This window comes from Cicer arietinum, chromosome 3, assembly GCF_000331145.2.
Source record: "Cicer arietinum cultivar CDC Frontier isolate Library 1 chromosome 3, Cicar.CDCFrontier_v2.0, whole genome shotgun sequence".
Taxonomy (NCBI): Eukaryota; Viridiplantae; Streptophyta; class Magnoliopsida; order Fabales; family Fabaceae; genus Cicer; species Cicer arietinum.
In genome coordinates, this window is record NC_021162.2 from 66,781,118 (window position 1) to 66,794,771 (window position 13,654).

The 13,654-nt window shown below is 28.5% G+C and overlaps 1 protein-coding gene across 1 annotated transcript; it reads right to left on the minus strand.

Annotated features, from left to right (window-relative positions):
• Positions 1–12,499: 12,499 nt before the first annotated feature.
• On the minus strand, positions 12,500–13,449 carry LOC101513576 (probable calcium-binding protein CML36). Its single transcript, XM_004493373.4, has one exon. It carries the CDS (start codon positions 13,291–13,293, stop codon positions 12,649–12,651), a length of 645 nt encoding a protein of 214 aa, XP_004493430.1. The 5' UTR covers positions 13,294–13,449; the 3' UTR covers positions 12,500–12,648.
• Positions 13,450–13,654: the final 205 nt, after the last annotated feature.

Here is a 13,654-nt window from a genome sequence, read left to right on the forward strand (position 1 = left end):
TAAATTAAATATATAGATTCATAATTGCCTTATTTTAGTTTTTTAATTAATTGGTGACTTTCTTTGGTTTCAACGTATGGTCGAAATCTAGAGCTGTCTATCTCCATTTTACGTATTAGTTTTTTGTTTTTGCTTAACGTAAGAATCGCTATTCCTTCCTTAGCCCATGGTTTTACAAATATAATATATATATATATATATATATATATATATATATATATATATATATATATATATATGAATATGTTCATTTTCTACTTTTTCAATCAAATAATATAAATAAAATTGAGTTATAAAAAGTTGACATATTTAATTTAAAATTTAAATCAAATAAATTAACTTAATGTAATTCATTTTTATTTTTATTTTATTTTGAATGGGTAAATTTTGAAAATGTTAATTAGCTGTCATTATATTTATATCTATTGTTTATGGATCCAAACTTGTTATCTTAATAAGTGGCCCAATTCGAGGATTAATGTTAGCTTGGTATGTAAATAACTTTAAACAAATATTAATGTCCGTTCATCTTTGAAATATATAGCCACTAGCTAGCTACATGACTACCATGCGCAAAGAAACAGAGATCAACCAAAATTGCAAGTTGAAAGGGGAACCATTATTTACTCTCATATCTTTCTTAACATTCTGACAGAGAAACAAAGTTTGGTTCATTGAATGGAGATTGAGAAAAATACCTGCTAGCTTGTCGTAATAATTTGGCCACACTATTTACACATACTTATAAAAATACTTATTTTATTTAATTATTTTAAAAATACATATGATATATTTTTTTTCTCTTTCTACATTTTTATAATTATGTGTGTCTAAACAATGTGTATAAAATATTGTGATTAAGAAAGACTTCCTCCATTTATTTATGCATGTAATTCTACACCTAGCTAGCTAAATGGATAGACTAGCAAGTAGCTCTCTAGAAATGCACCAATTAATTTACCTTTTAACTAAGCAAGTTGTTGATCTGGGAACGTGAGGGAGTGTTGGGAGCAACAATGAGACAAATGTTTTAAGATTGATAAAATATTTTGACATTACATTTCAATTTAAAATTTTAAAGTAATTAGTATATTAGTCAATTTTCTTATATATAAAATGTTTACTATGTTCATAGTTGATATGAGATATAACCATTAACTCTTGAATTCAACAATCTCTCTTTCTAATGTAAGTATCATTATAATCAACAAGACGTGCCTCCTAACTACATTGCCAAGAAGACTTTCTAAACAACAATCTAACACCATGATTCACTTCCGCTCCTCCACCAAATCGAACCAAAGCTCTTATATACAATTTGTGGGGGGGAGTTCGGGGAGCGCCAAGAGTAGTAATGGACCAAATGTTTCATTATTTACAAGAGACTTTAACACTATATCTCAATCAAAAATCTATCTTATATATTCAACATTTACCACGTTCATAATTAATGTGAAATTTAACCACTTCCATTTAAACTCAACAATTGATGTATTCAATTGCTAAGTATAAAGTGCATAGAATAAATAATTGAATCAATTTTTTATTTATCGAAAAGTTGTGCATATCCCGAATCTTATAGTTGTTTATTTCTAAGTAAATGGTTAATAAACTTCAATTAAAATGAATTGTTCAAATAAATCTAAGTACAAATATTTGCTGAATTCTTAATTTGACTTTAATTAATTGAAAAAGTTGTACAGCTTATTGATTTAATATTTGTTTCGTTTATCTAATACGATAATAAACTTCAATTAAAAATGAATTATATAATCAAATTCATAATTTGAATGTCCTACAACTATTAAACCATACTACAACAACAACAACAGTAGAGAATTGTTCGTTCTAACATTTAAGTCATCGGGTTGGATTTAGTTATGCTAATCTTTATTTCTTAATCTCATATAATTTCATACTAAGAAGACAATTGGTACAACTAAATATCACCATGGAATGGACTGTATGTGATAACAAGCATCGCCACAACAAACTCTGATAATTGATAAAATGTATATAATTTATCAATTTGGCATAGCTTCATACATATAATAAGTTTTAGATACGAGCTTGGATTCTCTCAAATTAGAAAATACAAAATGTATTTGTTGTGTGATATAAATAAATATTGCCATTTTTCCAAACAGAAATTTCCCTAACTACAGTAGTAATAAAAGTCCAATTTCAAAAAGATACGAAAAGATCTTAAGACTATTTAACAAAATGAAGTTGATGAAACATCCCATTAATAGAATACCTTGTCCAATATTCTTATAACAAATATGAAAATATGAAAAAACAAACAATTAGCCTGATTCACTTGTTCAAGGCTTTGGTTACCTCTTGTATGCCTATGTGAATTTAATTTAATTTAATTTAATCATATCGTGGACACAGGGTCCGGATTGTAAGGATAAAATTATGCATCAAGTAGTCAAAATTAAACAAAAAGTCAAAGGTGTTTGTTTACTCTGGAGTTGTACATCCATAAAACATGTTACTTATGTGCAAACCGTAATCGTGTTTTTCCACAACATGATCCAATTAGCCGAAACACAAATTAGGAAGAAGTCAAAGTTCATGTACCTGCCCAAGTTCTATGCATGCTTTATGAACACTCATCCCTCAACTAAATAATACCGAGGTGGTTTTAAATTACAATCTACAATCCTGTGGCTGTTCTGAATAGCCTGCAAAATATTTCATCTTCTTAAAACGTGGAGTATTGAGAATATTGCTGCTATACACTTCCACTACCAATTTTTCAAATAATACTTTTTTTATATTCAATTTTTGAATGGAGTATATACATAATGTTTGTGTACTGTCTTAAAAAATTTGAAAATGTGTGTTTTAATTTCAAAACTTGAACCCTTGATATTAAAAAGAATAATTTTAATAATTACAAAAATGGTAAATTAAAGTTTAGTCAGTTATGAAATTTTTAAATTTTGTTGAGTTATATAAAAAATTTCTCAACTTTTTAGTTTTTTTTTTATTCACTTTTAGTTCTTAGTTTGAATTTATTTTTATAAAAAAATTAATATTTTTAATCTTTAAAAAGTCTTTATAAAATCAAAATACATATTAAAAATGAATAAAAAAAATTTAGATATTAAACTTGAAAGTTCACAATTTAGTAAAGACAAAAAACATATTTAACTTTAAAAAATTCACCGTCATTTTTTTATATTATAAAAATTAAACATTAGACTCTTCACCACCAATTGAGAGTCATGTACTATTAGGCTGGATGCATAACCCAGTAGTCGGTCGCTTATACTTCCTTTGATTATGAAAATTAATGCCAACAAAATAAATCATATTTTTGTATTATGTGAAATGTAAACAAAAATTAATTAATATTTTCTCTGTTTTACAATTAATACTATTTTAGAAAGAAAAAAATTATTGTCTGTCATTCTCAATTTTCAATGTAAAATTAATTATTTTTTTCATTGTACTCTTCAATTATTAATATAAATATTACTTTTAAAATATTAATTTTACTTTACATTTTTGATAGTACAAAACACAATATAATTAAGAAGTATAATTTGGTAAAATAATTTTTTTTAATTATTATAATTTTTAATATATATAAAAACTTTAAAAAAGCGAGTATAGATATGATTCAATTATCTTAGTTATTACTTTAAAAATATTAAATGAAATTAAAAAATTTTCTTAAAAAATATGTTAAGTATATTACGAGCGTATACGTTCGTAATATAGTTGACATATATTTTTTAAGAAAAATATTTAATTTCATATAAAGCAGTATTAATACAAAATTCCTATAATCTAATTATTATGGAAAAGTTGTCTTAAATAAGAAACTAATTAGCAATCTTGTCTATATAAACTTTGGAATTCAGATAGAGTTGGGTAGAGAGGCTTGCTCAAGCTGGAAACTTCCTGAAATTGTGAGATGGACAAAAAAAAAATGAAAATACATATAGCTCCTGTAATTAAGGGCGAAAATAAGTTGGCTTAAGGACGTCACCTTTATTTAAAAACTTCAATGTCCAAATTTGATTAACTATTTGTCATATATTTAAAGACTATTTAATTCTATTTTATAATAATAATTTTAAATATGTTAAAAAATTATTTAAACTAGTATGCTTGTCCTACATCTGCTTCTTGGAGATATAGTGTCCATGACCACCACAAAATACTCAACAATTTTTTAAAAACAAAATAATTTATAGAAAAATTACAAAAAAAAATTCCACATTTTGTTTCTTTTTATATAGGTTTTTTAAAATGAATATCTTAAATTTTAAAATATCAACTTGTATTCAGTTCATTACCACTCTTCGATAAACAATAAAAGTTGGTACGTCAATCAACAATAATAAAACTGAATTAAACGGACGTATACTTTATCAGTTTGATTTGATTTTGTATGAATTTTATAAAAAAAATTATAAAATTTCAACCAAACTAACTATTTTTTTAGTTTAGATTTTTATAAATTTAAATGAATTGAAACGATTTGTTAAACTCATAACTCTTTGTCTCTCTCAAACTTATGCAGTCCCTCAGTCCAATTATACTTTCGTCCACCATTGCATTGGTAAATTTGTTTATTTTACAACTTAAAATTCTTATATATTATTTGTCTATTTATGAGGATAGGGTTTTGCATTGACAAGACATAGGCTGGTATAAGTCAATTTGGATCTTCTAATATCTATATATCCACACTCTTCCATACTTATTAATACAAGGTTATGTTTTATTTGTTGGACCTTTCTTTAGAGGGATATGTAACTTCGATCTTAGTCATGTGTCAGAAAATTGGATTACATAATCCTATACTTTAATCCCTTACACACCAATTTTTCTAAAATTCAATTCTATCTCTTTTATTTTCACTTCTTCTCATTAAAAATTTTTGAAGTCATTTTCTACTTTACATAAATATAAAATTTACGGTATAGAATTTTATTTTCCAAAAATTTAGTTTTACATACCGAAAATTTAAAATTTAAAATTCTAATACATAAAAAAGAGAAAAAAAATTTACACGTAAAAAAAAGGAAAAATACATCTTACCAGTCTTTTACGTTTCACAAAACTAATAGTTTGATCCTTTTTATTTTCTTATAACAATTTAGTACTTTAAATTCTAAAACATTTGCACTGCTATCCTGTCACCACTTCCCGTTAAAATAAACACATATGATTGTTAATGGTCCAACGTGATAATTTTAATAAGTGTTTTAATGAAAAAAAAAATATATTCTTAAATTAAATTTTTATTAAAAAATTAAAATATAAAATAACCCTAAATTTTTCTTCTTCTTCTTCATCACCATTTTTCCAATTTTCATCCTAAATCAAGAAATTTAAACAAAATTCAAAATAAAATCAAAAATTTTAAACCCAACAAAATCCGAAACAAAAAATGTGGGTTCCATTGTTTAAGATCTATGCAAACAAACCACTCAAACTCACCACCTCATTTTCACTTCCCTCAAATACATAAGATCTAAACTTTAACATTTAGAAAAGGTTGAAAACCAGAAACCCAGAAAGTAAAACCAATTTCAATATGTATCCAATGGCCAAAGATTTAAAAACACAACAAATAGGTCAACTGTAATATTCATTTTCTGGGTTTCTGCAACTTACAATATAGTTTGAAAAATTAAATTTTGGTGAAAAAAGTATGAGGTTTAATTTTTCTGAGACAATTGAAAAATGATAGGAATATGAATAGTATTAGAACAGTTGGTTAAGGAACAATGACTCTTAGCATCCGACTATGATGGAAAATTAAAGCTCTTATGAAAAGTGAATACTCTAATAGAAAGTCAATGATTAAATTAAAAGTCAACGTTTTGAAGAAGACAAATTTGATTATCTTCTGCTCAACGTCTTGAATATGTCATTTGTCTAAAGGTCCATTTGACATAGTATGATCATGATATTCTCTGTTGTTCATGTCTCCATATCAAGATATGCATAATCAATTAGAGGACAAGTTTTAATGATGAATCAATATTTAAATATTTGATACAAAACTTTGTGATATATGTTGATTTCTTGCAATCTAACGGTGAGAAATCCTAAAGTTTATCTATAAAATGACGTATAATTGTCATCGATAAATAACAACAACAATAAGCAAGATATATCGATCTTTGCACTTTTGTATTTAACTTTATTAGTTTATCTAAGTGATAAGAGATTTGCACTTTCTGAGAGCATAGCTTTGTAAACACAGTCTTGTAAAAGTTATTCAGAAAAACTCATAAACACATTGTGTTTGTATCTTTATTCAGTAGTGGTTGCATCGCTCAACAACTTGACTGAACTACGCTAGAAGGTTGAGAAAATTTGAACACAACTAGGTTGACTAGTAGGTGTTCGGTGGACGTGTGATTAAGTTGGTGAATTAAAGAATCAAATCCTACAATTTGAAAGGACTTGATGACGTAGTTATCGTGTGGTTGCAGTGGAATAGGATAAATTAACTTGTGCTTATTATTTTATTCGTTCTATTTCATCGCTATGTTTTTTATCTTACTATAAACAGTTTTAAAATAAAATACAATTCAGACTTCCCCTTAATTTTCTTTCTCATGGTTATACGCCAATTTTTAATTCTTTTATGCTTATAGAATTTGATCCCACTCTCTCTTTTTTTTTTAGATTTTGTTGAGCTCGAAGTTTTAAATTTTATTTTGATTAAATTTATAGGTTTAGGATGAAGAAGGGAAAAATGTTGATGAAAAAGATAAACAATTATAGGGTTTATCAAAATATTTTTTTACTAAAATATTGTTTAAAAAATATTTAGCTTAATTGCAGTTTTGGTCCCTCTATTTTAACTGAATCACGAAAATAGTCCCTCCATTTTATTTCTCTCCAATTTTGGTCCTCAAATATTATTTTGGTAAAAAATTGATGAAATGTCATTTTTTTTAAGTCACACCATACCATTTATTTTCATATATTTCAGGTACAATTGTTGCACCACGAGATTTTGAGACGTGTAAGCGCAATAAAATGATATTTCATCAAGTTTTGGACCAAAATTCTGTTTAAGAGACTTAAATTGGGGAGAAATAAAATAGAGGGACCAAAATTACAATTAAGTCAAAATATTTAGAACCGTCACGTCAAACCTATAAAGGCTATGTAAGAGTCACATGTGTTCTTTTTAATGCATGGTGCTAATGGTGATTACACTGCAAATATTTTGTAACTTAAAGAATATAGTTGTTATAAAAATTCATAAAATTAAATTGTTATTTTTGTGAAATATAAAAGATCGTATGATGTATCTTGCCTAAAAATATTTTAAAAAAATTATATGCTAAAAATAAATTAAAAAAAAACTCAAAATTTCAGTATATAAGAAAAAGAGAAAAAGTTTTACGTATCAAAATTTTGAAAACAAAATTTTTTCGGTATTTAAAAAAAATATAAGTGTGGAGTACATAAAATAAGCCATCTACAATGATATACTTAGAAGTTCACGCGAAAAATGATAAAATATACGGATAAAAATCAAAATGTGGAGAATTGGCTTTTGTACCCCCCATTTAAACTTATACCCCCCAATTTGTTAAAAATCCAATTTTATCCTTAAAAAATTCATTTACGTGAGCAGTTAAAAAAAATTACTCTAAAATCTGGACCTTGTTGAAATTTCCGGTAAGTCAAATTTTGCATCAAAATTTCCGGTAGTTATAATTGTTACCGGAAATTTGGAAAATGAAATTTCCGGTAGTTGTAATTTCAAAAAATTTGAAAAATCCGGTAGTCATTTTTTGTTCACCAGAAATTTGGTTTTTTGAAATTTTCGGTAGTTAACCCGGAAATTTCAAAAATCCGGTACTTAATTTTTTTTTGAATATGTTTTTAGTTTGTTTGTTATTTTATTTGAATTGTTTTTTTGAACTAGGGATGGAAAACACACGACCAGTATTTATAGATTTAACTGAAGCATTTACAACTGATCAAACTTTTGAGTCACGAGAAGCTGTCATATCATGGGCAAGAGAGATAGGTCGACAAAATCGAGTAGCAGTTATCATTACTCGATCAGACGTAGAGACTGGAAAGAGATGAAGAAAGTCAAAATTAATTCTTGGTTGTGATAGAGGTGGACAATATAAGTCAAATAAAAATGACACAGGTACTTCAACTAAAAAGTATGGATGTCCGTTTAAACTTAAATCGAGACCACTGAAAAATGATGAAGGATGGATTATTAGTTTAATCTGTGGACTTCACAACCATGAGTTAGTAGCTACTTTTGAGAATAATGCATTTATGGGACGCTTAACAGAAGAAGATAAGAAACATGTTGACGAGTTGACAAAGTATCACGTTGCACCGAGACATATCTTGTCATCTTTGAGAGATCGAGATACGGAGAATGTGACTAGTATCTATCAAATTTACAAGCGACGAAGTACATACTGGAAGAATTTGATGGGACCTAGAACTGATATGCAACATTTGTTGAAGTTACTTGAAGCTGAGAAATATACTTGTTGGAGTAGGACTCATGAGGACTCCAACGTTGTGAGGGATATGTTTTGGACGCACACAGATTCCATAACTTTGCTTAACATGTTCCCTCTTGTATTGATCATGGATAGCACCTACAAAACCAACAAGTATAGGTTACCGTTGTTTGAAATTGTTGGTGTAACTTCAACTTGGTTGACATTTAATGTTGCATTTGCTTATATGGATTCTGAACGTCAAGACAACTTTTGGTGGGCATTGGAGAAGTTAAAAGAGTTGTTTTTTTCAAACACGCCATTTCCTCAGGTGATTGTGACTGACAGAGAACTGGCTTTAATGAATGCAATTAAAGTTGTATTTCCATCTTCAACAAATTTACTTTGCCAACTTCATATTAACAAAAATGTTGGAGCCAAATGCAAACAGTATATATTAAAGAAAGACATGCAAGAACCCATTCTTGAGTTGTGGAGGAAAATTGTTTATTGTTCTGAAGAGAAGGAGTACGAGGAACTTTTGCAAGTATTTGAGCAAGCATGTGTCGATAATATTATTTTCTTTGACTACGTCAGAGACACATGGTTGAATCCTCATAAGGAAAGATTTGTTGAAGCATGGACCAATCGAGTATTGCATCTAGGAAATACTACGACTAATAGGTATGTCATTAAAATTTCACATTTTGTATGATATATGATATATGATTTATGCATGATATATGATCATTACTTCACATTTTGTATTTTTTTTGTTTAAATATTAGGGTTGAGTCTGCTCATTGGTCATTGAAGAGATTTTTGGAACACAGTAAAGGAGATTTTTGTAAGGCATGGAATGGTATGAATGACATGTTGAAGTTTCAAATTATTAAGATCAAAGGTTCATTTGAGATAAGTAAAGGTCGCAAAGAGCATATACACAACAATCCATTCTTTGAGAAATTGACTTGGGTGGTATCCAAGAAAGCCTTAGGTGATATTGTTGAAGAATACAAGAGAGTCAGTTATGTCGGTAACGACAAAGATGTGTGTTGTTGTATACTTAGAAAGACTCATGGATTACCTTGTGCATGTGAGTTAGCAGGATACAAGATGAAAGGTGTTCCAATCCCATTAGATGCTGTTCATATACATTGGAGGAAATTAACCTTGAATAGTGATCAAGAGAATGACCAAGTCTCCCAGCAAGTATCCAAACAAGTCTCCCATCAAGCATCCAAACAAGTCTCCCATCAAGCATCCAAACAAGTCTCCCACCAGGTTAAAAAATATTTCCACGAGTTTCCTTCTTTAATTCAACCATATATTGAAGACATAGTTAATGTTAAAGCAGATGGAAACTGTGGATATCGTGCTATTGCTGCTTTACTTGGTTATGGTGAAGAATACTGGAGCATTATACGTCGGCAGTTGTATACAGAGATTAAGTCCAAACCTGATTTATATGTTGTATTATTCAAGGAACGTTTGCAAGAAGTGACAGAGTCTTTACTTGTAACTGAGTTGGAAAACCAAGCTAACGAGAAGTAGATGACCATTCCTGATATGGGTTACGTGATAAATAGCCAATTTTCTAAAATGTGAAGTATAAAATCCAATTGTACCGATAAACTAAATAATCACAATCCTCCTTGGGCCATCTTATTTTATCTGTTGGGTCAAATTTAAGTTGCCCATTCATAATCAATGGAGAAGTGGCCTGCTTTTTATCAATTTCTCATTTTTTATGATATTATTATTCTTAGTAAATTAAGGTTTGAAAAGGGTATGGAGAAGTTACAACAAAAAATTATTAGTACGTATACTTGAGGTTCTTTATATTGTTTTACTGCATATTCCCCAACCTATACCTGTTTTGTGTTTGACTAATATGTTAATTTAATACAAGTAATAACTTGTTTTATTATATAGTGATTGAATATGTATTGGATTAGGGTTAATATATAAATTTAATTCAAATAAACACCACGTTAAAAGATGATAAATCAAAACAACAACGAATTATGACGTCAAACAAAATAAAATCACTATGAAAATAAAACAAATGGACGAATTTAAAAATCAATTGAATGTAGTGTCCATTTTTTTATTAATAAATATTATATAAATTATTACTATGAAATTTTAAAAAAAAATGTATAGTAACTCTATTAATATACTAACAAGTTTGTATAAGAGGGAAGAGCTGCAATCCACCTTTAAATTTGTCCATGTATTAAAAGAGAGAAAAAAAAATGATTTAGATCATTCTTCACAAATGAATCGTTTATTATAAGAAGCCGAGTGAAGTACTAAAGATCAAGGAGTATTAAAGATCAATATTGATGGATACATATATTTCATAGACATAAACATAAGGAAAGTCTATGTGCATGTGAAGGTTTTAATCTGTGATCATGAGAGAAAGTTTGTGAAAAGTTTCTATTGCATTCTTGTAGCCTCTCTTTTTGGTTTGCGTTTGGCTTGGGGTAAGGGAATCTAAGTCAGAAATTAATTTTATGTTTTGCTTCGAAAATAGATCTTCTATCTTTAGGAGAAAAATGTAAAATGTCTTTATTTGTGTATAAAAAACTGAAAGTAATGATTAAAATATGGAGGAGAAATTGAAAAAGAAGTATGAATGAAGAGAGGGATAGAGAAAAAAATTACTCTATCACACGTTGATGGTTTTGAGGGATTGGTTTTACTTGTACACGGCCAATAGTTTTAGTGTTCAGGATTTATGTTCAATAGACAAATTTATAGTTTTCATTGTTCTTATTTTATATATAAAAACTTTTAAAAAAAATTAGAGTAAATAAATAGTGTGTAAATTCAATATAATTTGACTCAAATAACCTTTATAAAAGAATTTACATTTATTTATTTTGGATTTGAATCAGTCACTCTCCTTAAAAGATGATGTTAAGAACTTTTGTTTCTTTATTTTATATATATATAACATTTGTGAGAGTTTTGGGATTTTTTTTTTTTAGTTGTTAAAGTTTAGCTGAATTGTACTTTTAATTTTGTAAGTTATTTTTAGTTTTTACTTTAACTTTTAACATTTTATTTGTTTTATTTTGATCCTGTTACAATTTTGATTCTTCAAATTATTTTTGTTTTATTTTAAAACATTGTAAATTAAACTATTACAATGTATAATTTTGTAAATAATGATCAAAATATTTAATATTTATATCAGATTAAAACAACATCTTAAGAGGTCATAATAAACCTAAAAATTAACTTATAAAATAAAAAATATAATTTAGTCTCAGTTTTTATATGCTATATTTTTTAATTAGAAATGTAGTAAATCGTCCATTCCTTAAATTTCAATTTCAATCATTGTAGTCCCTTGGAAGCAATTAGACAAAGCAAAGACGTTAGACGACCACTCTAGTTCATGTTTCAAAACATTATTATTGCTAAGGCCTAAGATACAAAGGATGTGCCACGTAAGATAGATATTTCCACCCATTTCCAGGAATCTTCCCATCAAGACCGACCAATTCAATTATTTGGTCATACACCTTTCATTCTCACAATGCACTTTTTCTTTTTACATTCGCTTTAATTACGGTTTTAATTTTTATATTTTTATCAATTTAATAATTCATTTTTCATATTTCAAAATCTATAAAGTTTGGTTTTTATTTTAAAGATATATGCTTTAAATAATACATACAATATGATAGTTTAAAATAATTAATATATATAAACTCAGAATAAATTTAGTTAAATATCTTTTTATTATTTATAATTTAATTAACATTATATGAAATAATTAATCAATTGAAAAATTATTTTATATTATGAAACTGTATGAAGTAATAAATAAAAGAACTAAGTTTTGTAAAAATAAATAGATGAAAACTGGATTTAAGCATATTTCGTATTCCTGTATCTCTCTTTCGTCTTCAGATTAATATACACGGAATTCATAAACCAAAAAATTAAATTGAATCATAACAATAATAACAAACAAATTCAACATACGTAAAGAGAAACAGAGATAGGAATAATCAAAGAAGTTGCCTTTCTTCATATACTAATATTTAATTACTATTTATATTTGTTGCTATTATTATTATTTATAGCATGATCATGATGATAATATCATCATCTTCATCATCAGATAACATCACAATCACAATCATCATCATCATCATCACCGTTGCAACTCCATCATACGTGAAAAGTCCTCGAAACACACAAACCCATCTCTGTTTTTATCAACACCTTCTATCATACGCCTACACTCCTCTAATGTGCACCGCTCATCACCAATGGCTTTAAAAACCCTCAACAACTCTTCCGCCGAGATTCTCCCATCCCGATCCGTATCAAAAACCTCAAACGCCTCCCGAAGCTCTTCCTCCGGATTCGGATCCGAACCGGTTCCAACCCGGTTCATAATCGCCTCCACGCTTATACACCCGCGGCCGTCTCCATCAACTTCGGTTAGCATAATCGCGATCTCCTCAGCACGCGCACCAAGACGCGTGAGAACTAATTCTAGCTCTTCACGCGAAACGACGCCGTCGTTGTCACGGTCAATTAACCGGAAAGCCTGAGAAAGCTCCCACTGAACGTCGACGGTGACGTCGGACCAGTCACCAGAGATTTCAGGAAGGACGCTGGTAGGAGTTTGGGAGCCTCCGGTAACGGGTTGGTGATTAGATCCATCAGAGGAAGAAGTTGAACCGAAGGATGGCGGGTCGGATCTTGATACTGAAGAGCGTTCCTTTTTGGAACGGAAAAAACGTTTGGGACTAAGTTTGAGATTTTTAGGGTTGATGTTAATGAACTTCATTGGATTGGATTGGAAAATAAAATTGAAATTGAAATTGTTGAGAGAGAAAGATGGGAATAAGAAGGGAAGAGAAGAGGGATGAGAGGAAAGAGGGAGGAAGGTGAAGGGGGTTAAATGGCATGAGTAGCAGGTCCATTCTTCTCTCCAGTGTAGCTTCCACGAAGTTTCCTACCATTATGTTTCATTGAAAAAGAGTGTGTTTATTTATATATTTTTATTGTTATTCCTTAATTCATTTATTTCATTCAACAAAAATAATATCGGTTATGCATTTTTTATGGCGCGACTAAACGTTAAACTCATATGGGTGGGGTTGGGTAACTTTCCAATTATTTGCTTCTTTTTTTATTTGCTTTTTCCT

Bases quoted from the DNA above. Each gene is read 5' to 3' on its own strand.
- LOC101513576 (XM_004493373.4), bottom strand. From the start codon at position 13,293: ATGAAGTTCATTAACATCAACCCTAAAAATCTCAAACTTAGTCCCAAA.